At 41.3% G+C, this 24,508-nt stretch overlaps 1 protein-coding gene across 4 annotated transcripts; it reads right to left on the bottom strand.

Annotated features, from left to right (window-relative positions):
* Window positions 1-579: 579 nt before the first annotated feature.
* Window positions 580-23,045, bottom strand: kdm5bb (lysine demethylase 5Bb). 4 transcript variants are annotated; one of them, XM_027001373.3, is made up of 28 exons: window positions 22,735-23,045; window positions 16,604-16,681; window positions 16,048-16,170; window positions 15,670-15,840; window positions 15,365-15,421; window positions 13,406-13,477; window positions 13,070-13,172; window positions 12,733-12,851; window positions 12,431-12,589; window positions 11,432-11,551; window positions 11,088-11,246; window positions 10,618-10,799; window positions 9,424-9,586; window positions 8,896-9,015; window positions 8,520-8,714; window positions 7,261-7,442; window positions 6,813-6,937; window positions 6,237-6,387; window positions 5,965-6,079; window positions 4,935-5,305; window positions 4,342-4,480; window positions 3,973-4,152; window positions 3,631-3,789; window positions 2,894-3,367; window positions 2,572-2,644; window positions 2,203-2,399; window positions 1,857-2,111; window positions 580-1,670 (listed from the first exon to the last, which is right to left on the bottom strand). In XM_027001373.3, exons 1-28 carry the CDS (start codon window positions 22,885-22,887, stop codon window positions 1,536-1,538), a joined length of 4,530 nt encoding a protein of 1,509 aa, XP_026857174.2. In that variant the 5' UTR covers window positions 22,888-23,045; the 3' UTR covers window positions 580-1,535. The 4 variants fall into 4 exon arrangements, with proteins under 4 accessions (XP_026857174.2, XP_026857172.2, XP_081563550.1 ...); XM_027001371.3 differs by having other exon boundaries at window positions 13,349-13,477; XM_081707424.1 differs by lacking the exons at window positions 15,365-15,421; window positions 15,670-15,840; window positions 16,048-16,170.
* Between the last annotated feature and the right edge of the window lie 1,463 nt (window positions 23,046-24,508).

Here is a 24,508-nt window from a genome sequence, read left to right on the forward strand (position 1 = left end):
CCAGGATATATGTGAAAAAAGAATTGGATTTTGATTACGTTTTATTAATTAATTTCTGGTAGCTCAATTAAAGAAAGCGATTTTAAAAACCTTCCCTTTTGTTATAAAATGGACGTGTTTTGAAAAGGCTAAGTCTAAGTCTACCAGTATTTTAAGTTTCTTGCCTAGAGCGCACTGGACTCATTCTGGATTTATCATGATCTGGATGTTATGCAAATTTAAGACTGTAAGTGCATATAGGGACCAAGTTGTGTCAACCAAAGACAAATATACAAGGCTTATTTGCTGGGGTGGTGGAATCAGTATCAACATTATATGCTTCAGGAAAAAGTATTGAGCATGTAGTTTTAGACAAATGTATCTATCTAGAGATGTGCCCTCTCATTTTGCACAACATTACCCACAGGAGATAAATTATGTCTGTTAATTAAGGGTTTAGCATTTGATATTTAACAAAAAAAAAAAAAGTGTGAATTGACTATTAGCATACATTCATTTTTGGGTGATATCCAATGATGGCTGACAGGAATAATTTATAAAGTTATGAGGTTTGGATAAATCATAAAAAGATACAAGACGTTTTATGAGATATTAGACAAAAGGGTTTTTATTCCACACTATAAACTGGGACATTTTAAACAAGCTTGACCCAACTCCTGTACCCTTCCACCCCACAAAATAGACCAGGCAGGTTCTCTGGCAGTTTAGTTTGTACACGAATCTCCCTCTCTCTCTCTCTCTCTCTCTGGCTGCTACATTGCTAGTTACCAAACCATACAGCACCAATCCACACTTTAGGCATCTTGTACAGTGAACCATCATCTCTAAAGCACTAGCAGACAGTTCATACACGTGCTCAAGTTTCCATGTTTACTGGCATTATTATTGCTCAGATAAATAATCTAGAAAGCAAATCAGAAACAACGGAGGAAAATTGTATTATCCCAGATGCATGAGTACTAAACAGTGGGTTTACAAAAATTACCTTTATTTGTTAATTATTTATTGTAGATATTTGGTGTATAAAAAAAGATTCAGTTTCTGTCCTGCATTGTTGAGTTTCTGGATCAGCATGCAGAAATCCCAGGAAAAAGAAGAAACCATTCTGTTTTTCATAATGTGCTTTGAACAAATTATATCACCACAATGCAATGGAGCAGCACATGAACAGAACCCTGTGCTATATGCCCCACCCACTCTACTTTGCAACTCTTCATTCAGCATAATTATGTTTCATTTTGTTTTTTTAGACAACCACACACAGTTCAAATAGAAGGAGAAAAATGTAAAAATACAAAAAGTGACCAAATAGCATTATTCAGAACAAATCCCAGAAAAAGAAACAAAAAAAGATGAAATAGCACCGTTGTTACAAAGATCAGAGGTCACAGGTCAAATGGATTTGGGAACGGTCAGTAATACAACCGGGAATGGGCAGTACAAAGGGAAGGACTGAGGAAGAGGGGCAGTGGACTGTGTTGTCCTTCCAGTCCTCCACATTTCCCAGTTCCTCCTCTCTTATGTTCCCTCTCGCATTACCGGCACTGGCCTGCATTACGCATGCTGCAGGTGACACACATGTAGTCCTCCTCTGCTGCCATTTGTGCAGAAACGCCCACACAAACCATATGGAACCACTGGTTACAGCAGTCACACTGCACCCAGAACACCTGCAACAAAGAGACCGAGGTGGGGGCACATTTAGAACACGAACATGCACACTCGTACGCCCGCCCGTCCGCATCCTATATTCAGATGGACTAGGTGTAGTGTGATTGTAGCAGCTGTTACAGCAAATTATAAGCAAGAACTCCCACATCTATGGAGGAAGGACACGCACAAACATACACACAGACCTCATCTCCTGCTGGCTGTAGGCAGCTTGCAGCAGGGCAGAGGATCATGTCCTCCTCCGAGTCGTCGGACGGGGACAGGTCGGACAGGTGTGTGGGGGAAGCAGAGACGGATGCCGCTTTCCTCTCTCTCCTCTTCACTTTGCTCATGCGCTGCCTCTTCCTTTTCGAGATCCCTTGCTCCATCACCTCCACCCCCGCCTCCTCTTGCTCCATCCGCCTCTTTGTCCTCTTCTCCACCGAGGTAACAGCACCTCTCTTTAGAGGAGAGAGGAGAAAAAGGATTACGTGACACTCTCCTCCGCCAACGCCAAGCATAATGTGGCCTTCCTGGCAGACGCACACTTACCTCCCTGTGAGGTGCGGTGTTTTCCTGAGAGTTATAGGATGCATGTTGTGGGCTATGGTGTGCGGAGTGTGTGAGCTGAGAGCTGTGCTCAGCAGGGGGGCCCTTCAGCAGCAGTGTGTACAGCTGCTCCACCTCTGGCAATGAGACCTGCAGCAACAGGCCCTCCACCATCAATTCTTCCAACTCTGCACTCAGACCTAAAACCACACACGCACAAGCACAAGTCATATCCAAGCCTTAACCCCAGTATATGATGAAAATTGAGCTGGTAATAAATAATTATCAGTATTACATACAGAAAAGAAAGGAGATGACATTGTATGCCACAGGAGGGAACAATGTCTCCACTCATAATGCACGAGTGCTTACCCTGCAGGGAGATGCAGGGCTGCTCTGTGTAGAACACAGTCTGTTCCTGACTGCACCTGTTCCAATCCTGAGACTGAAAAGCATACACATGCACACACATGCGCACACACACAAGACCAATGTCAGCCAGTACAGAAACTTCACATACCTACGTTAGGGTAAAGCCTCTGAGGGAGATAAACACTGGTCTATGTTCCAAAATGTTTACAAAATACCTCTGACCACACTACAGGTGGGGAAATATGGACATGCTTTATCATTTTGTCCTACATAGGTAGCTGAGATGTTGACAAAATTCAGTTCTAGTTGCCACCTTACTAACCTTGACACTGCTGTCTGCTCCGCAACTCCTCTGGGAAGCAGACTCGGACCTGTGCTCCTGAGAGGTTGCCGAGAGGTTGTAGGTGGTCATGATCTTGCGGGCTTGCCGCTGCCAGTTCACCGTGCGTTCTATCATGTATCGTAGTGCGTCGCCCTCGGGCAACCGCACACGGATCCTCTGCAGGGAGGCCAGCAGCGGCAGGACCTTGTCGAGAGCTGGTTTGGATGAGCGCCGGCAAGCAGGACACAGCCACGGCTTGGGGTCAGCAGGGTCGTCGGGCCCGCACACACACGCACTGTGGAATGCGTCCCGACACAGTTCACACTGCCGCAAGGCACCCATGGGAGCCTTCTGACACACACACACCCTGAGGGTACTGCTGTCGTTAGAGGGAAGGAGCTTCGACTCATTTGCTGCACGGATGGATGCTAGGGACTCCAGCTCCTTCAATCGCACTTCGGCAAGAGTTGCCATCTGAGAGAGAGAGAGAGAGATTAATTTGCATATAGCTTTTCAAACATCTGACAAATTAAAGTTGAACACTGTGTTGTGTAATTGTACACTAAAGTATAAACAAATTTAAGTAGCTGTATCTGAGTAGTTATGAAATTTATTTGCCTAGCTGGCATATTTTCAGTGCATTCTGTTGGTTTTCTCAACTCTTCCTTGATTTGTCAGCTGTTTGGTCAGTGTGACAGTGTGCCTGTGTATGTGTGGCTGTGTGTGTGTTAACTCACAGCAGAGGCAGAGTCATTGCTCTCTGAAAGGGCTTTTTCTACATCACTCAGACTATCTAGTCGGCCCGTTCTCTTCCTCCCACAGGAGCCAGCATCGCACTTTGTCTTCTTCATCTTTTTCTTCAGAGAACTCCCTACCTCAAACCGTGGACACAACACCTGCAAGACAGCACCCACAGATATGAAGAAAGATGAAGATATCATTAAAGAGCATATGGCTTTTAAAAAAATCCAGCACCTACCACCAAAGCTAAATGAACATTTTTTCCATAACCCCAGACCCCAAACCCGTGATTGGCTCAGCGATCAGTCTTTGTGATTGGCTCAGCGATCAGGCCACACCTCCAGCAAGGTGAAGGAGGAGCTCTTCATGAGGAAGGTTTTGGCTGCAGACTCCCTCCAGGCCTGCACTTCAGAGACCAGCGCCTCGAGTCGCTCCAGCGGGTCCAGCTTCACGGGAATTGCCTGGCCCCTCAGGACCATGTCCGACAGCATGTCCAACACAGGCACGCGCCCACCCACCTTCACACACACAGACACACACACACACACACACACACACACACAGAGTATTGAATTATACTCTGAAAATTGCATGCAAAACACAATCAGGAGCCAGAGCATAGTTCCAGTCCCATGGCACATTAAGTCAGGGAACGTCTGCATTCTCAAACAAGGCTGGTTCAGGATCACGTCTGTGTTGCATTGTACCTGCAGCACCTCGGCTTCCTTCAGCCACTCGGTGGCCCTGCCAACAGAGTCTCGCAACAGCAGGCAGTTGGGAAGGTATGTGGGCAAAGCCTCGACCTCTCGCAGAGCGGCAGACAAAGATGCCATGCACTTTGGAGGTCTGGGGAAGACATTATAGATGGATGAAGTTGATGCAGATGAGGTTTGAGAATGTAGGGCTTTGTTCTCACTTTGTTTTGTTTTTTTTGTTCAAAACAGACATTCTGATGATCTGATCTTACATGTTATATGCATTATATTGCCATATACAGTATTATCTGCAACAGCCTAAGAGAGCAAAGTCCTTATCATTAATGGACTTGGAGTTCAGTAGTTTTAAACAATAAAGGAGTATTAAAAGGTATCTTAATTTCTAGTAGAATGCAATGAACACACCATCTCAAAGCTCATTTTCATCTTTTTGGTGCTGCCCCATGTGATCTAAAGCAGGGTTAGGATTGGCTCCCACAAATTATTTATTTTTTTGTGAAAAGGCAGATTCTAGATAAGCAGTTGTCTCAGAGTCACATGAGCTGCATGTAATTTGTGAGTGTGCAGCTCAAGACTGCCCTCACCTGGCCCTGAGCAGTGTCTGCGCGTTCTCCTCCCACTGCTCAGACACGGTGAGCAGCTCCTGAAGGCGAGCCATGGCGCGCTCTGTGGACGGGTGGGGCGTGAGGCCCACACCGCGGTCTATGAGCCGCCGCATGCTGTCCAGGGAGAGGCCCCGGGGACTGGCCACAGCATCCTCGGCCTCCCGCACCGCCGCCAGCCAGCGGGCCAGCTCCAGGCGCTCACGCAACTGCCGAACCTCCGGGAGGCACACGTCAAAGTCGGAGCTCTCATCCAGCAGAGACTGGATCTCTGTCACGGAATCGGCAGTTATGTCGTCGGAGAGGACCTTTTCGCTGTGCTGCTGGAAATCCTCAATACAGTTCAACAGCTCCTGAAGGGGGTGGGGGGGAAGTGCATGGCTTCACTGTATTTACTTTACCAGTCAACATCTGTTCATTAATCAGCAGTTACCAATTATTATTTATTATTATTGTTGTTAAATAACATTGCTGTTACTGATACTGTATTGTTCTCTGGATATATAGTGTTACAAACAGGATGCATTTTGTAATGTACTCTTTGCCAATATTTCACTTAATACATTTATACCAATAAAATCTACACTGAATTGAATTTAACTAAACCCTAATCCATATCTCCTCCATAATTTGCTGAGGCTGAAGGGGATATAAATCCAGTCATCTACTTATACCTATCCACATTCACTGCTGGGCAAACAGTCTATGACTTGTCATCTTCCTTATCATCAGTGGATTTCCAATAATTGGAATGTGTGTCTAGACTATATAAGACAATACCCATTCATTCATCACAACTGCACCTTTTACTTCGGTCTGGACGTTTAGTTAACAGCAGGGAAAGATTCGCACTAAGGATGAGGTCACTGCTATCAGGAGCTTTGATGGCTTGGTTCCTTCTTAATAAAACCATCACTAAGCAGAGCTACACGCCATCGTGTGTGTGTGTGTGTGTGTGTGTGTGTGTGTGTGTGTGTGTGTGCGCGCGCGCGTGCGTGTCTGTGGTTGTTACCTTCAGTAGCGGTGCCTGTGTTAGGCTGCAGGGGAGGTTGTAAAGTTGACGGACAAAGGACCTCATTTCCTCTACACTCAGCTGGTTGTGAGACTTTCCACCAGCAGTACGGTACCTTGAGAGAGAAAACAGCACTCACTCTGTTATACACTGGGATGCACACACATATATACATACACACACACACACACCTGTTACACTTCTCTGAACACATCAAATACCACCTTGTCACCCACAATGCACTGACTGGGGGAGAGCGGTAGGGTCAGTACCTTGTCTGTCTCTTGCCATTCAGCAGCTGCTGGGCTACAGACGAACATCTGTCTGCATCCTGAGTGACCATTCGCAGGTGCCGTAACAGGTCATTATCAGGAAAACCCTTCACATCTGACTCCTCAATCAGAGAACGGAACACACATAGGTCTAGAGAGAGATAGAGATAGAGAGAGAGACTGAGCATTACTCTGAATCTCTCAAAACTGCTAAATGACAATGCATGGCTTGTGATTTCTCTGACTGGTGATTTCTTGTGTAGCATAACATTAGCTCAGTTGACCATTATTATTATTTCGTTATTGATCTTTCATTAAGACATATAACATTTGTAACTCTTATAAGAGTAAAGAATGAGAGCTTGGACCCAACCACAAGTCTTCGGAGTGTAAGAGTCCAAGTTCAAGCCTAAGTAAAAAATACATGCGTTTCTAAATATTAAATATTAATACATACTAAATGGAAGACTAAGCTTTCACTGTATATGGGGAAAGTTTTCTTGAATGATTTTCCAAGTCAGATTCCTTGTGTTTTCATGAAATCAAACACACTAGATTCACTGCAGTCCAACTCACTACGTTTCTTGTCCAGTTTGGCCTCCAGGATCTCTGCGACATGTGAGGCCCACCCATCATACTCCTCGGCCCTCTGCTTCACAGCGTTCATCATGGGGTAGAGATCGTCCAGCGTGAACCGGTACCTGCAGGACAGCACCATGAATCCAGAGCACTTACAACAGCACTACTATCCCAATGGGCCAATGGCTTCCTTATCCACCCCCACAAAAAACAACATCCAAAAGGGTTTAAAGAAATATAAGCATGACCTTCCTCTGCAGCAAAATGTGCAGTATTACGTTTCCTTACAAGCATATCAAGTAACTAACAAAATATCAAGTATTCAGGTGTATTTATATCTGTAGTAACCTAATAAGACCAAGTTAACCTACACCAGGTTTGTTCTTGGATTCCCCAATAAAACCTCAGCGTCGAAAGTTGAATGGTGTGGCCATGAACGACTCACCTGAGTGTGAAGTTGGAGATGGAGCAGGAACAGAGGTGGTGGACGTGGTGCAGGCACACCTGCTCGCCCTGGCGACAGGGACATGTGAGGGCAGACAAGTAGCAGGTTGTGCGACACTTCACACACTGCCTCTCATCGTCCTGCAGTAGGTCATACTTGAACAACTCACACTGCACCACTCCCTGGAGGGGACAGACAGGGTGGAGAGAGAGAGAGAGAGAGAGAACAAAGGAGAGGGAGAGAAACAAGGGCAGAGAAATAGTTTTATTTGTTATATATTACTGTGCTGTTTGCAATAATGTTTTCTGTTCATTACTTTAGAACCTAAGCATCTCAGTTAAGCACTGTTAAACCTGAAGTTGACAGGGAGTGAGGTTGATGAAGAAAATTACTGAAGAACCGCTATATTTTACACACCACTGAAGGAATCAGAGGATAATGCAGTTGATTTCAAAAATAGAAAGCATTCATTTTCTGCTTATGCTCTGGACTTTCCCTTCAAGGCTAAAACTAAAAACTGATTTTCCTTCCAAATGGATTATTGCCCCTTTAAGTAGCTTTAAAAAAATCATAATTATACAAAGCCCTGAATGAGACAGCTGGTATCAGAGCCTCAGAGGGTTGCTTCATAAAGACCACTGATACAGTGGGACTACTATAACAGTAATGTATGACAAAATAATAGTATAACTTCAATCTACCCTGGCCACCAAAGTTGGTGCTCTGGTCTAACTATGAGCACACCTGAACCGTGTAATCAAAGGTTGTAGAACATTGACTGAGCAGTTTGGGTGTGCTAGGTGATGTGATGAGACAGAAATGTGGACTGGCTTGCAAAGCTCTGAATTTGCACATTCACATCATCAGAAAAATGTAATCTGAAAAAGCACTGACACTAGAAATTACTGACAAGATGATCTCTACTCTGCCAAATACTCCCTCAGCATACCCTGAATTTGAAACTAAAAGTAATTTTTTTTCTCTCTCCCAGATCATGTAATTCTTAGAGAAGTGCCATAACTACAGAGAATACAACTTCCCCAACCATGTATACCTTGTGTAAATGGTTTTATGCTGCGTTCTACAAGTCATCCAAAAGCAGCTGCAACTGTATTTTTAGACTTGTGCCAATGTTACACTCCTGAACACAGCCAGAGCCTAAAGGTCAGTTTCTGATAAACAATTTGGATTTTGCCATCTTATTGGTAGCAAATCCTGCAATGTCTTTAGTTTGAAATGAAACCGGTGGCTTCTCTCACCAGCTTGCGGATTTTGTCTCTGAGCTCCTGCTCCTCATTGATCATCAGCACCATGTCTTTGTGCACAGCTGACGCCAGAACCACGTCCAGCTTGTTGGCTTTGGCGGCCATATTACAAATCATTTCATCATGGGAAAACACACAATAACGATGCAGCAAACGGTAGTGATCCACACACTGACGTCCCAGAGGCATCTACAGGGAGACAGAGGGGGTGAGGTAGGGAAGGAGGGAGAATCACACCCAGGTTAAATTATCCATGATAAGGGTGAGTCCTAATATCACCTGTTAGTCCAGTGAGCAAGCGTCATGCTACAAAGAAAATGACGGCAATCAGATATAATAATCTCAAAGTCTGGTGTCGTTTTTTTCTTACCCAGTCCACGGTGCAGAAGTTAACGGCCTCTGCAAAGTTGAAGCCCTGGTTAAAACCGCTGTGGTATGCTCTTGGGAACGTGATGACAAATTCTCCTGCACACTGATTGGTCCTGTAAATCTGGGAACAGGTGAGGTAGAGTATTATTTGAACTGTTGTGTAGGCACTGTAATTACTATTGTAGTGTCTGTCTGTCTCTTTGGGTGTGTTATCAGTGTGTGCCTGTAAAATACTGATGCACCACTATAAAGGGTGGGATGCACGATCTGTGTGAATCTGGCTCTAGTGTGTGTGTGTATGTGAGAGAGAGAGAGAGAGAGAGAGAGAGAGAGAGAGAGAGGGAGAGAGAGAGGGAGAAAGAGAAAGAGAGTTTACAGCTATGAATAAAAACAACCTATGCTAAATAAATTGAGAGAGAGAATAAGAGAGATGCATTATTATATGCATTATGGCCAAATTAACGTGTGCAGGAGAGAGAAATGTCACTCTGTGTGTGTGTGTGTGTGTGTCAGAATGCCTGTGACTCACTGGTACTCCATGGGCCATAAGAATGTTGGGGTTCATGATGGTGACAAGCTGGTGTAAGAGATCTGGCTGCATCTCAAATAGCTCTGGAGCCAGTTTCTTCATCACTGCCTCCAAATGCTCAGCTGCAAACCCAGGAGCCCCGTACCACGTCTTGGGTTCTCCCCTACACACATACAAAGAATCAACAGTTAGGACAAATTTTTATAGTCACTTCTCTTACTTCAAACACAGACAGGGCTGGTACACATGAATAACAAAACATGAATAACAAAAGAGAGACAGAGAATCTGATATATGAAAACATAATATATACAGTTCACCTTTTCGGTTCAAATTATTTATATACCGTCTTTCAGAACAAGCATTTTCACAAAATAACGTCATAGAGCTCCTGGGCAATTCCATTGCATGAAAGAAGAAACGTATTACTCCAAAGCCTTTTTAAGCTTTTCTGTATTACCAGTGTTGCTGTAAGCACCTGATAGAGCTCAGCTCATACACCTATACATACATACATACATACATACATACATACATACTTACATACATACATAATCTAACTGGTGATCTATAAAGAAAAGACTGCATAGATACAGCGTACAGAATTTTAGAACACATTAAATGTTGTTAAGCATGGCTTGGCTATATTCACACCATCAGGCTGAAGTGACTCAGATTTTATTTCTTTCTTAATGTGACAGATATTTATTTATTTTTCCTTAGGGCTGTTTAGACACACAAATCTGATCTTTTCAAATCAGATTTGAGTTACTTTCTAATGTGGTCTTAGATTGGATACATATCCGATTCGTGGCCACGTGACATGAATAATAACGGTCAGATCAAAATTCATGTGGCTTCTTGCCTTCACGCAAGTGCATACTGCTGTCGTCATCAGCTGGCACCAGCAGCGTAGCAAAACAACAACAGAGGAGAGCAACAGTAGTTGTGAAAAAAAACAAAGCTACTAGTCTGGCTTTTTTTCTTCTTCTTTCGTCTCATATGCTTATCATATCATATTGACCTGATCGTGCACAGCTGACGAACCATTTGCAGTCACCCAGAGCAAAATGGGATGTACATATGAGCTACTAGCACATCCATGTTGCTGCTTTTAATACCATGTGTTGTCTCACAAATACAAAAGGTATTTTAGGTGGTTTTTAAAAGGTGGCATTAGAAGGTGGTTTTTACCAGTGCAGGTAATTGATGGAGTAGCTCCAGTGGTCCTCTATGTGCCAGCAGAAAGAAGAGAAGCACATGCCTACATAGAGCCAGGGTAGGGTCATACCACAGATGTCAGCCGTCACATGGGTCAGTACGGACGGATCCATCATCGCCATGTTATTCAGGTTCCAACCACAGTTCAGGTACTTCTACAGCAAGCAATCACCACAGAGTAAATGACAGTGCAAGACATGTAGTTTGGATAAAAATGTTCGCAAACCCATTTAGACTGTCTTTCAATACATTTCAGAACACTGTTTATTTTTAAAACTGTTTCTACTTGTGATCTTTTTATTGAAAAGAAAGAATATATTTGTAAGGTTATATTCGCCTCAAACTGCCTATGTAAAAATATTTTTATTGATGAAATAAGGCATACAAAACATTTCCCTGTGTATCTATTTTTGTCATTTTCGTGTGTGTGTGTTTTAGTGTACCTCATCATGCGGTGCAACCTTGAATCTGCCACCCTTCATGGGGAAGCCGCTGCCAAACTCCTTTGAGGCTATGTCCGCTCCGTACTCCACCGTCACGTCCTCCTCAATCGTAGTCACCAAACGCCAGAACTCCTTCTCCACCAACTCAGTGGGCACCATCTAACACACATGCACAAACACAAAAACCAGACAGGGCTACAGTGGTATAATCACTTAAATAATTTTTTGCAACACCACATGTAATTTCAGCTACACACTATGGATTTCATTTTCACTAAATTAAAGTCAGTTACATCTGTCCAGAGCAGCATTAAATCCAGTGTGCTATGTGGGGTTTAGCTTACGTGAACAGGCATGTTGAAGTAGTCAGACTTAAAAGAGTCAGCCATTTCCCCAAATGCTTTGAGAGAGTAGTCTCTCCGTGCCTGCTCAAAGCCAAATGCCTCCTGTGGCTTACTGCATTCCTGTGTGTAGACATTTATCAGCAAGAAGTGAATCACAAAATCAGTGGACCAGAGTCTTTTAAACTTTATTGCCTTCCTAGATGGAAACAACAATATTTGGACTTGAAATCTGTTTCCATTTGAGGTTTATATTACCCATGCTAGGCAGTCATAAATACCTGGACAATGAGGCTAAAATGGCTAATAGGTTAAACAACATTTACATATATACTGGATGAACCACATACACAACTCCCACCCCCACCCCTCTCCCGGTCCAATTATTTCTGGACTACACTACTACTAAAAAACACTGTTAAAATATGTTTTTAGTTAAACTCATGGAACATTTTAGTCTTACATACAGAAAATGTTTACCCTTTTATCATTTTTTCAGATCACTTCCATTTTCAGTTCCTAACAGGTATAACAATCTAGTGCAAAAGGCACTGCACACAGCATCTTTCAAGCCACTGGACATACGGGCAATGCTGATCTCCAAAATCATCACTTACTGAGTGAGGATGTTGAATTGTGCTCTCATGAACCCCCTGGGATCCTAGCATATAGTACAGTTCCCAGCGGTAAAGCGCATGCTAGAGAGCACACCTTAGCAAGATCAGCTTCTCCATAGATCTTTCAACGGATTCTCACAATTTATTGGCAATCAGTGACTGATAAACCACTACATACCATTGTGAGTTGGTTTATAAGTCATTGCATAACTAACAAGTTTAATGATCTCTATGGTCTGATCCATATGACATTGTCAAATAAATGACAGGCTCAAGTACACCTGTGCTTTGAACCATACTAACTGTACAGAAAATATCAGATGGACCAAAAAGTACTCATGGGCTATTAGAGAACTAGAGGTGAAAGAATGCTTCTTTCCCCAACCTGTGCCAGACACTTGGGACACCTCCAATCACCCTTGGGGACATCATGAAGGGGTGGGATCAAGCAGAAGGTGTGGTAGCTGTCATCACATCCATCGCAAAGTAACAGCCTATCCTCATCATTTCCACTCCCACATACTAAACACGCATACAGATCCACCTAGAGTGAAGAGAAGGTTGGGTCAAGTTAGTAGAGAAAAAGAAAAAGCGGTTGTGGGTGTTGGTGTTGCCACACAGAAAAATAAATAAATAAATGCGGACAACAAAATCTAGAATTTTAAATGAGGGAGAGAGGAGCCTCACTATGCTGACAGGTGGTGGTGGGCCGGCTTTCTTGTAGCGAGACTTAGTCTTCTCAGGCTCAGTTTGGCCATCTTTACTCTCCACAGGCTCCTGTTTGACTTGAATGGGGACTTCCTTCACTGTAAAAGCAATGCAAAAAGGAAATTAGCAGGTTTAATATGCACCAAATAAGTCCACAAACTAACCCATGTAAGATGTATTTTTAGGTCTCCTGGTCATCATTGTCCTTGGCATTATCAAAAGTGAAGTTCCAAAAATGAACCCTCTTTTTGGAATCCACAATGTGGAAAATGGAAGCCGGGAGGAGTTAGGATAATGGTCAAAAAGAGTAAGTCACCTGGTTCAGGCTTGGCTACAAGAGAGCCCATCCTCCTCCTGAGATTCGGCCTGTTTGCACACACCTCCCCTTCAGCATCCACTTCTGACTTGACACAACCAAACTACAGAGGGAGGGAGATGGAGAAATACTTAGCAATCATTAGCAATTGCAACAGCGATATGGACATTAACTATCCAGAAACTATACCCTAGTGAGCAGGTTATAAGGGTGGTTTGTGTGCTGAGGTAAGGTTTGTGCATATAAGGGAGTGTGAATGAGTGAATGCTATTGCTCTACCTCAGCTTTCATCCGTTTGCCTCTCCTAGCAGGCGTGCATGTGTCACTCGGTTGTACCTGAGCATTTTGCCTCTGAACCAGATCGTGAGGTTTGTATTCATTGCCGTCATTTTCTGGGAGGGTGTGATTCTGGGTAAACCGGTGAAAGAATAAGCAAAGGCAAGATTAAAACAGGATGTGCTTTTCTACGCATGACACTGTGAAACTGCAATCAACACTACTATGGGGAGATAGCAGCAGCACAGAGAAGGTGGGAACGTTACAGGAAATTTCAGTATAGTGATATGCAAGTTACATAAATGTAAAAAAAAAATAAAGATAATCAATTTATGATAACTCCTTCAGAGCACATTAAATCTCAAAAAAGGACAAACAATGACCGTTATGGAAGACTCCTGAGTATCCACATGACCAACCTCCCAGCCCAAAAGAGGATTAGCAGGCAGTTTATAACTAGCGCTGGCAGTGAAAAGACAACGGTTTGCAATGGCAGGACAAGAGAAAGAACTGCGTGGTTCAGCATTCTGTCAGTAAAGGGACAAATATAGCATACTTACAGCACACTAAGAATACGTGTCACCACGTTTATGGTTTACTGACTATCTTAAAAATTTGACTCAAATACCATCTGTTTTAATGGAGTACGTAAGTTTAAAAAAAAAGGATTATTAATAATAATAATAATAATAATAATAATAATAATAATAATAGAATTATGCAGACATTATGCAGAAATATATGCATCATTCATCAGAGCCACTAGGTTAGACTAGCTAGCATCTAAATAGTGTCTTACTTGCTAGTGTCTAAATGATTGTAAATGGTATTCATTGTAAAAGTCACATTAGACTACAGATTTGGGGCATAGGGTCTCATTAACATGACTTTGACTGAGGGCAGGACAGTGCTTCATGGGCAGTATATTTCATTAACCTTTATTTTCTTAGAGTAGCACCACTGAGCACATCCCGTTACAAGATTGTTCTTATCACCAAGGAGGTGAGAAGAGCTGGGGACTTATGCTGCAGTTACAGGAAGGATTCTGGGTAGTATTTTTTCCACAAAGACAATATTGTAGGGTTCAGCAGTTACACAAAATGTTCACAAATACAGCCATGAAGGAGGTAATGTTTTTATCATGGGGATCTTTAATTTGTTTGTTAGTCATTTTCATTCTCTCTCTCTCTTACACCATAATGTAAGCGACACAAAAGAGTTTGACCAAATGAGTTTGGTATCTGTGTGTCCTGCCACTATCGCATTACAGCTTAGAATAGGAGAAAGGGAAGGACACAGCGAGACAGTGACTACGCAGTGCTGAACCCTAGAAGCCATCCTTTATGAAGACAAAACACACACACACACACACACACACACACAAGCAAAGGTGCAGAAACACATGCACACGTGCACAGGACACAGGCAGAGAGAGAGAGTTTAAGAAGGGGTAACAGCTGATGGCTTTGGGAGCTCAGACACAAAGCAAGGTGGTGAGACAGCAGATGAGGGTGAAGCAGAAAAAAGAGAAATGGTGATCAAATAAGAACAAGATGACATTGATCTATCCCTCCTTCATCATTAACAGAAGTCTAGCATTTGTCAACACAGTAGGGAACAACAGACACTGAAGGGGTGGGGGTGGAGGGGCAGGTGTTAAGGGGTCAAAATAGGTCATAAGTCGTCAATCACAGAAATACCAGTCCACCCCTTATGCCATCAATCTCAAGAGGAAAAAGGGAGATTGGTAGAGCATTTATTTAAAAGTAAAAAAAATAAATAATAATAATCCAGCTACTCAAACACATGAGAACTGGTGCAATGACAGGTTCAGGTTCTGAAGATAATCATGACCATATTTGGAGCATTAGCAGAGCATAACATTCTGTATGAAGACACTGTTTCTATATCCTGTGTGTATAAGGCCCCCATTGATATGGAAAGTAATATACAAATATGATTTCAAAGCTGCCTCCAGTGTTACAGTCTCTCTGTCATGGATGAGAAAATCAAACATACCTTCTCCTGCTCAGGACCTATCCCAAAAGCCATCATTTTGGCTGCTAGGTCTGGAGCCTGGTCAAGAGAGCATATCAAGAGGTAGGTCTTTCTCATGCTGATATGAGTTAATATAAATAAAGTTATAACAGCAACTCTAGATATTAGGCCTCATGAAACCAAACAAACTTAAAACACTGGATGCGAACGTAATGAGTCATGGGCAGATTTTTTGTGGCATGTGAATTATGGGTGGTATTGTGGTAATTCCATTAAAAGCCACATAAACGCAGTTTGCGTTCTCTGGTGATCGTGTCTGTACACACCAGCAGGTTGGCTCCAGACTGGAAGAGACTGTAGGGGTAGAGGATTCTTTCGTAATGGGCCCGCAGGTGCGAACCCACTGCCTTGCCAGGGGCAAAACCCATTGCCATAGCGATCTTTGTCCATCTGCGCTCCTTACAGACTATATCAAAACCCCCTTCATCCAACACCAGCTAGAGATGAAGGGACAGAAAGTTTAGACACAGAGACTTACAACACACTATGAGAGGGATTTGTTTTCTCCTAATAATGATATGGACAGATGGCAAATATCTTCCACATTTCCTCGTAAACAAACAATATTTGTAGCACTTGGTCTGTTGTAGAGCTTGGTTAAGAACGATTTAGATGTCTCTGCTGTTCTTTTTAATTAGGATTACCTTGTTGAGCTGGTACAGATTTAGTATCTTTCGCTCTACATGTGGAATTTTGAGTGTGCATCCCTGAAGTTCCCAAAATTTAGCAATCTGGTCCAGAAAATTAAGCTGGACCCGAGTCTGCGCCTAGATGGGACAGAGATTGATAGGATGGAACAAGGGCAGAAACAAAAAAAAAAAGCATGTACAAAGATAAGAATCACCAAGAAACCTAATAAAGAATGATAATGTTTAACTAATTTCTATTGTGTTGCTGCTATTGAACTATGCTGCTACTGATGTGGAAAAGAATACCAAGGGTTTTGAAAAGACCTAAATTCTGCTGACTAATCCTCTCTAACAGACACCTATAACCAGCATAAAGCCGAGTCCCTCTGAGGCTCATCAGGAGGACCTTTCGAGTTAAAAGGAAGGATATGCAAAGTCTGGTAAAGTTCCACTAAACACGTCAACGCGCGTGCACACACACACACACACACACACACACACACACACACACACACACACACACACACACACAACACACACACACAAAAAGTGAAATTTGGTGTGAAATTACCTCCAACTCATTGAGTCTCTGAATCCGGGGAGTGAAATGAAGTCTGTCAACATCACATGCAAATGGGGGCTGCCAGTCCTAAACAGACAAAAGTGGATTTAACAAAACACACATGACAAAAATATATCATCTGTGGTCCTGCACAAAAACGCATTGCTCCTGTGGTAAGTGCTACTACATTGGTCAACCTGACATTTTTCATACTGAAAACAAGTATGTTAGAATGGCCAGTATTAATCAAGAAGCTGAATGCTGCTTATCCCTCTCCTACTATAGATTAATTTAGTAAAGTAAATTAATTTATAGTGTTTTATATACAAATAAAATAAAAAAAACACACTGACATAAATCCCATTTTGGGGTTGTTGGTGTATCAGACCACTATTATACTAGTATTATTTTTGCAAGATCTTCCTAGTGTCATTAGTTTTATTTTCCAGACACACGCATCAATCTCTTCATGACGAGCACTTCATTCTGCCATTGTCATTCAGAGGTTCACACCAATGGATCCCAGCAGGCCTCAGAGAGCCCCAGGATACAGACAAAGAATAACAAACACGTTTCAGGTTTATTGTCGCCCAAGACACTTTCTCCCCATCCAGACAATCACACTGATGAATCACTAGCACATGTGAAAGTGCCAGTACAAAATGTGTTGTCTACAGAGAAAAAAACTAACCATAGAGGGGTGTTATAGGGATGCTATAATGAATTCATACCAGAGACAGAGATATCAGTATGATAGCAATATACAGCCATTCATAAAGTTTGCATTTAGAATTATATTTCTTATGTTTTTTCATGGAGTTGTAGTGAGATCCTAGTAAGATCACAGTAGACACCACTTTGCCCATTTACTGAATTTTTGGTAATGTTTAAGTATTCTTTCACAGAGGCAACATAATAGGTGGTCAGGTCTGTCTAAGTGGAAGCACTGCTGGCCATAAACCTCCTCAAGGAAAACCAACAAAGACTAGAGCAAAAGAAAACATTCAAATCAAACAAAGACCTTAAGACTACACGCTTGATAAAAATACAACGCATTGTGAAATATGTACTTTACATATTGAAGAACCAACAAACAAACAAAGAAAACCCACATGTTCCTCTGCATCCTCACCCATAGCAAAAATTAAGCACTGTTGTGTGAACTGCAGAATGATCAATGGTCTGTGTTATTCAAGGATCAAATCAATTATTCTGTTAATTCACCAGGTGGACACCATTCTCATGCACCCCGTTTAGAAAGAGGTATCTTGCAACTTGGTGACAACTTCAACAACCAATAAGGCATTGTAATGAATTAGAACACTTAAATGAACAGCCTTTAGTAGATGATGTTTTCCAGAGTGACATAATAAAAACCTTTATACTATGACTTGGTGAAACAGCTGCATTCCACAGAACAACTCCGACTGATTAACAATAAAAATCATAGCAAACACTTAATTTTCAGCTTGTACTCATATCAGCAGGTACATCAAATAAACTCCTGGTTTTGCAGCCATTCTAAAACAGCTTGAGTACTGCCTTTGTTCACAGCTTTGTTTATGTTTACACTGAACATTGAGGACTGAGCTTCACCTAAAGACCTGAAACACTGCTGGCCAGTTGGTGTGTTTTTTTTAAGAACAAGTGTTCAGACTCACACCTGGCCCAAACCTGGCAATGTGCCATGACATTCCAGAGTTACTCTGGATGTGCAAAGGACGTTATAGGTATTTACTCTGCAGAGGTTTGACTACTGAGAGACTGTAAAGAGCATATGAATGCACCAAAAAAAAATGGTCCTTTCTAGATTGAGGGACATTTCAGTATGCAATAAATGGATGCAGGAGGGAATTTCTGAACATATGAGGAAAATGTGAATCACTAAATGTTGTAATCAAATATTATCAGGCTCCATGTTATCCCATTTATGCTGATGAAGCATAAATATGAAATCAAATGTGATCAAAATAAAAGCAATATTGGTGACATGTAGGCTGGTTTTAACACTTGTTATTGTAAAACGTATCTGTACATAATGCTGGAACAAATGAAAAGCTTAGAATGGATGCTTATATGGTTCCATACATCAAGTAAAAAAGAACTACTCGAGGGACAGCCCTTGAGTGATGCACTGTAAATTCCTTCTGTAAATCACTGGCTACAGCACCACAAGCAAGATTTTCCAAAATAAATTAGATGGACTACAAATCCAGATGCTAAAATGTGAATAAATTTAATTGACAATTATGTTTAGTGTACAGGTGAATTCAAATTGCCCACATAAATGTAGCTCATCTGCAAAAAACAGTCAAACTGAAACAACTGAACCTAATCATGGACAGAAGTACTGTTGACACAGCTCATGGGTCATCATATAGCCTACATCTCTGGGTTTCTTACATTCTAGAAACATTGTACTTCAATACACATCATACAAAGATGCACTTCCTCTTTTATATCCACGTAGGTGTGCTATCCACAAAACCATTTCCTCTGTCAAAGTGTACAAGCATTACATGTTATTACACTATAACATCCATTGTGAAAAAGCAGCCAGAAAGTATCATCTTCTCAGCTTATCAAAAATACTGTTACAGATGATTCCATCCTACCCATCCCTTAATCATACAGTATTAACTCCCCATAGCCTAATCTTATATCCTTACATTTCCATAAGACTGACATAACATAAAAGACTTTAAAAGTCTTTTCATCTAACCAGCCCATTTAGAGAAACTGTGTGTGTGTGTGTGTGTGTGTGTGTGTGTGTGTGTGTGTGGTTTAAGGTGTTTCTCACACACACACTTAATTTCACCCAGACCCGACCCCACATTGATATTTTTCAGTTACACATAGACAGCATGGTTTAATTAAATAAAATAAAGTAAAAGGTTTGCAAGACCATTTACATTTAAGGCATTTAGCTGATGCTTTTATCCAAAGAGACTTACAATTATGGCTGAGTACAACTTGAGCAATTGGGGGTTAAGGGCCTTGCTCAGGAGCCCCAACACTGGCAACTTGGCAGTGGAGAGACTTGAACCAGCAAACTTCAGATTACAAGTCAAGCACCTTAACCACTGAGCTACCACTGCCCGGCAGCTGTGTTTGCAGCTGACTTGCACAATACTACTACCACAACCACCACGGTATTAATGAACATCAGTGAAAAGTAACAGCACAGAGCAATAATGTCAGAAATTCACATCTCTTATAAACAGAATAGAATGAGTGTGATTGACTATAGTTACACAATGCAAGATATAAAAACAAACTTTTTAAAAATAATTATTTTGTAGTAAAATGTTAATGTCACATGTCTGCAGTATGCAATAATATATTAAGTATAATTTAATAAGACACCTGAGTGACTGTTTTAAACATTAGGCACAATAATTTGAAACATAAATTCCTAAGAGTTGTTTCATGATTAGTGACCCAAGAGTTGCAGATAGCTTTCAACATGCATCACCACCATCTACACAGCACTGACCAGCAAACTAATACATCAAAGCTTAAAAGTCAACATTACAATGTGTATTAATAAGACTTCCAAAATACTACATAAAATACAAAATAAACAAACAATCTGTTCTACAAAGTAGTGTACTCTTCCGCTACACATTTTAAGGGACAAGATGTGTGAAGAACAAGTAGTGAAGAAAATATTATACGATATACATGTGGAGATATATAATGTATATCTCCACATTTCTTATCTGTAGTTGGTCCAAAACATTTGTGGCAAAGACACAAAATGGCCAGATGGTACATTCACTCCACAAAGGCAACATGGAGGACACCACCCCTAAGCGGCCTGTTGAGTGAATTCCGTTCAAAAAGAAAAAAACATTGGGTATACGTAGTGTAAATATTTAGCCTGAGAACTGGCAAAAATGGTCTCATATAAAAATTATTTTAGAAGAAGTCAGAAACCGCTCCACAAGATTTGTTTACGTAGGCAAGATGTACAAATGCTGTAGCCAGGGCGGCCGTTGGAAAATCATTTGACTTGTCTACAATCAGCAATGGAAGACGTGTATGCGCAAGGTTATACGAGATACGGAAAACATTTAAATATCGCGGTTTCTATGAGAAAAGCACATCTAACCAATTGACCAAATGTGTGCTGCCTTATATTAAGCATTTGGAGTTTGATTCTTGTTACTTTACTCGTATATGATTGGACATACGGTTAAATAAAATGGTCACAACGGGAACATCTTGTTTTCACTTTCTTGTGCGACCTGAATACGTGGGTAAAACAAGTCACGTAGCTTCCATATTGTTGTACGTCAATTTTTGAGCATGTATTCTTATTTTATTTACGGAAAAAGCCAAATAGTTAGAAAAATACCTATGGATTACAAACTGGTGATGCTGAATGTTCTATACGTAAAGTTCACATATAAGAACTGAAATGGCGGAGGGAATTGTCGTTGGGGGTCGTTACGTGCATCCCTCATAAAAACACACACTCCAATTCATCCAATTAGAAAAAGCAGCCTTAAACTCTGTCACTTCCAAAAGACAATTAAAACCTTAGAAAAGCATTATGATCCGCAATAACCATCAATACTCCAATTCTCGCTATTAGGCTTGATACAATGTGTAAGGTTTACGTAATACCGTTTTATGTCGCATGCCGTTCAGTACAGAATGTGCATTAATAAAACCTATGCTGATGTATCTAGAATAAGCCACAAACATCATCCAATGTGTTAAGAAATCAAATAAAACAACATCGAGTAAGGAGGCGAACCACGGAATGTCATCTTTCTGAGTCAAACTTAAATGTCACAGTGATGCGGTAATGCACCTCGCCATATACCCTTATAGCAGTGTGTATGACTGTTCAAAGACAGACTGTCGTTAGCCAGCCAGCGAACCATAAACCTATTTCAAATATGAAACATTATAGCTAGAATCACTAAGCTGGGTAACTAGCAAAACATTTAAAACCCGAAAGGACAAAAACTTAACATCAACAGTGTCACGCATCCCTTAAAACGATTTCATAACTAACTAACGTTAGCTAACTTATGTTCTCCCTCTCTCTCTTTCACTTACAGCTTGCTAGTTTAGCTACCTTCACAACAGCTTTATTAGACAACTTTTCCTTGACTCTCAGGCTAGTTTCCACATCCCCAACAGACTGCTAACTACTAGGAACCTAGACGAATTATTATTAGTATGATCAAATAACAGTACTTGTACAATAAAGTTTACGAACATTTAGCTACCAACATCTACAAACTACATTTTCTCGGCGATAGGGTCGGTAGCGTTAGGTAGATAACCTAGCTAGGTTAGCCATCTATCTACCTAGTAACTTTAACTAGCAAGCTAGCTAACGAGTTATGGCTTAACGCTAGCTCGCGTCTAGCAAAATTACAATCACATACAATCATACTGGTAGATATGTGTAAACAATTAGTTAGTAAACGCAAAATGCCAAACAGTTAAGTTATGTCTCGTACGCAGCTAGCAATCTAGCGGTTAGTTAGCTTACTTGCGAATTGGCAATGGACTTAAATAACATTCCATTTATACAGACACCTAACGCTATTTAGCTAGCTACCACACTCCAAGCAAGTTAACCTATATCAGCTAGTCGCATCATCCCAGGTTGTAAACTAGCTGGTTAGCTAAATATCTGGCTAGGCAGGCTAGCTAAGATAGCTAGCTAACCAACTCTCTTACATTCAGTCAGCTCTCACATGTAGCTTAGCCATCTAGCTAACTAGCGTTAGCTAAACTGTCTATGCTAACATAATATAAACTCATTGTCAACGTTACTGTAATTTTAATTAGTGATAAATTTAAGTCATGTTATTGGACTAGGTAGCTCTTTGGTGTTTGTGAACACAACTACCATTAAGCAGCTATATTACTAACCAAAGTCAGTTAGCTAGGTTGACCAGATCCCAACAAGCAAAGCACACAAAGCAAACCAGGCGGCTTAGCTACTACTGTCACTATGCCGCCATATTGAAATATTTCCCTTTAAATCCACATAGCTCGTAAGATAGCTGCTTAGCCAGCTACTACTGGACTTGACAAAATCTCAAAACCGTAGTTGCTGAGGAAATGTGCTTTGGTGCATCAAGCGATCAACGCCTCTTGAACGCACTCACCGGAGGTGGTCGGATTTTGCAGATACCGGTTTTTTCCGCGATAGGTCGTATCTTATTGATAAATGCGAAAGGATCCGCAAATTCTTCCCAGCTAGGTTCGAAGACTGGGCACTCCGGAGGCGGCTTGAACTCGTCCGGCCGAGGCTGGGTCATTCTGGAGGTCCGATTCCAGAGCCACACAGACACGGGTCGCTCGGTCGTGACAGAGAGTTGTTAGGCTCTGCACTACGCTCAATGTCTCTGATACTCCCTTGTCTATTTCCCACTAACTCGAACAATCAGTATCAACATACGATGGCTTAGTCAAACACACACATACACAGTGAGACGATTGCTCTTAGGCAGTTACCACATCCGCCAAAAAAAATAGACACCAAGTCAACATACAAATCGTATAAAACAGTATATAACCATTTACCTAATGTAGTTGAATGTTGATCAATAGTATTTAATAGGTATTATAAGTACATTAATAAATTGATCGTGTTAAGTTGCTTTACATATAGAACGGAGGCGCAAGATCTTCAAATTCACGTGGGAGTTCATGCTTATGTCTTTGCCTTACACAGCAAAACAAGTAATTTCTCTCACCATTCAACGATATTTTACACCACTGATCACTGTATGTCAATGAGAAAATGTAAACGCAGTTTTCTTGGCCAACAGGTTGAAAAACAGCCGTTTGGTACATGCTGAATTGCCTTTAAAAATAGGACACACTAGTTAACTACACCGCAAGTACCTTGTTCCAGAAGTACTATCTTATAAAGGACTTATGTCCGAAATGTCCTGTTTCGCTGGAAACCTTTTGTAGTCTACTGCTCTGCCATTTGCAATTTTGGCTTTCCTTTTCTTTCTTTCTAACTCTCTCTCTTTAAAGAGTACTATATTGTGCATATATGTGTGTGTACTGAAAAGATGTAGAGGTAGTAAAATGGTAGTGTAGTACAGAAGGTTTTCAGGACTACACTACCTCTCTCTCTCTCTCTCTATATATATATATATTTTGCATATAGACAAATAAAACATAATATGCACTTTCAGGTATTTCTAACACATTGTAACTCGTATCACTTGGGTTTATCGGTGGAAGGACAATCCAATTCTACAAGTATCACAGGTCTATACTATTTACTTTTATTTAGTTATTCAAACCATTTTCACACTTCATAATCGTATTTACTTCCGCGGATGAATACCTTCAGGTGACAGCTCGTGGTGACCGGGACTTGTTCTTTAAATAGACCATATGAAGCAGCTGATTGGATGCCTTATTGGATGTAATGGACTGGGAGGATCCAGTAGGGAAATTATTAAAACACTAATAACATCATCATCATGATGTCAGTATAAAAGTATGTCAGTATTAGACACACTGGATTATAGTACGTTGGAAATGTTAAACCTTTATTTCTATCCTTTCCATATTAAAGGGAGTTCAGACATATAATCCACACTTTGGTGCAAAATTGACCTTGATGTCAACAATGATGTCGTGAAACCGGGACTTTCCCTGTTGGATGTTTTGGGTAACCGTACTAAGGCTCATTAAAAATTTGTTATTAAGCAACTACCTTGCAGCGCTATCTGGCTGGCCTGAGCCGCAAGCATGCCTGCATTTTCTCCCATTACCTTTTCCATACACATAATCGGACACGCGTAGGTTGTGGAGTGGGTACACAACACAGCCTAAAACTAACAATCACCAGTCACCTCTACTTCTCCCAAGTTTCCAGGCCAGCTTTGTAAATAATCATCATTGGTCTGTTCATGT

This window comes from Electrophorus electricus, chromosome 25 (assembly GCF_041902795.1).
Source record: "Electrophorus electricus isolate QZ-2024a chromosome 25, ASM4190279v1, whole genome shotgun sequence".
NCBI classification, from domain to species: Eukaryota; Metazoa; Chordata; class Actinopteri; order Gymnotiformes; family Gymnotidae; genus Electrophorus; species Electrophorus electricus.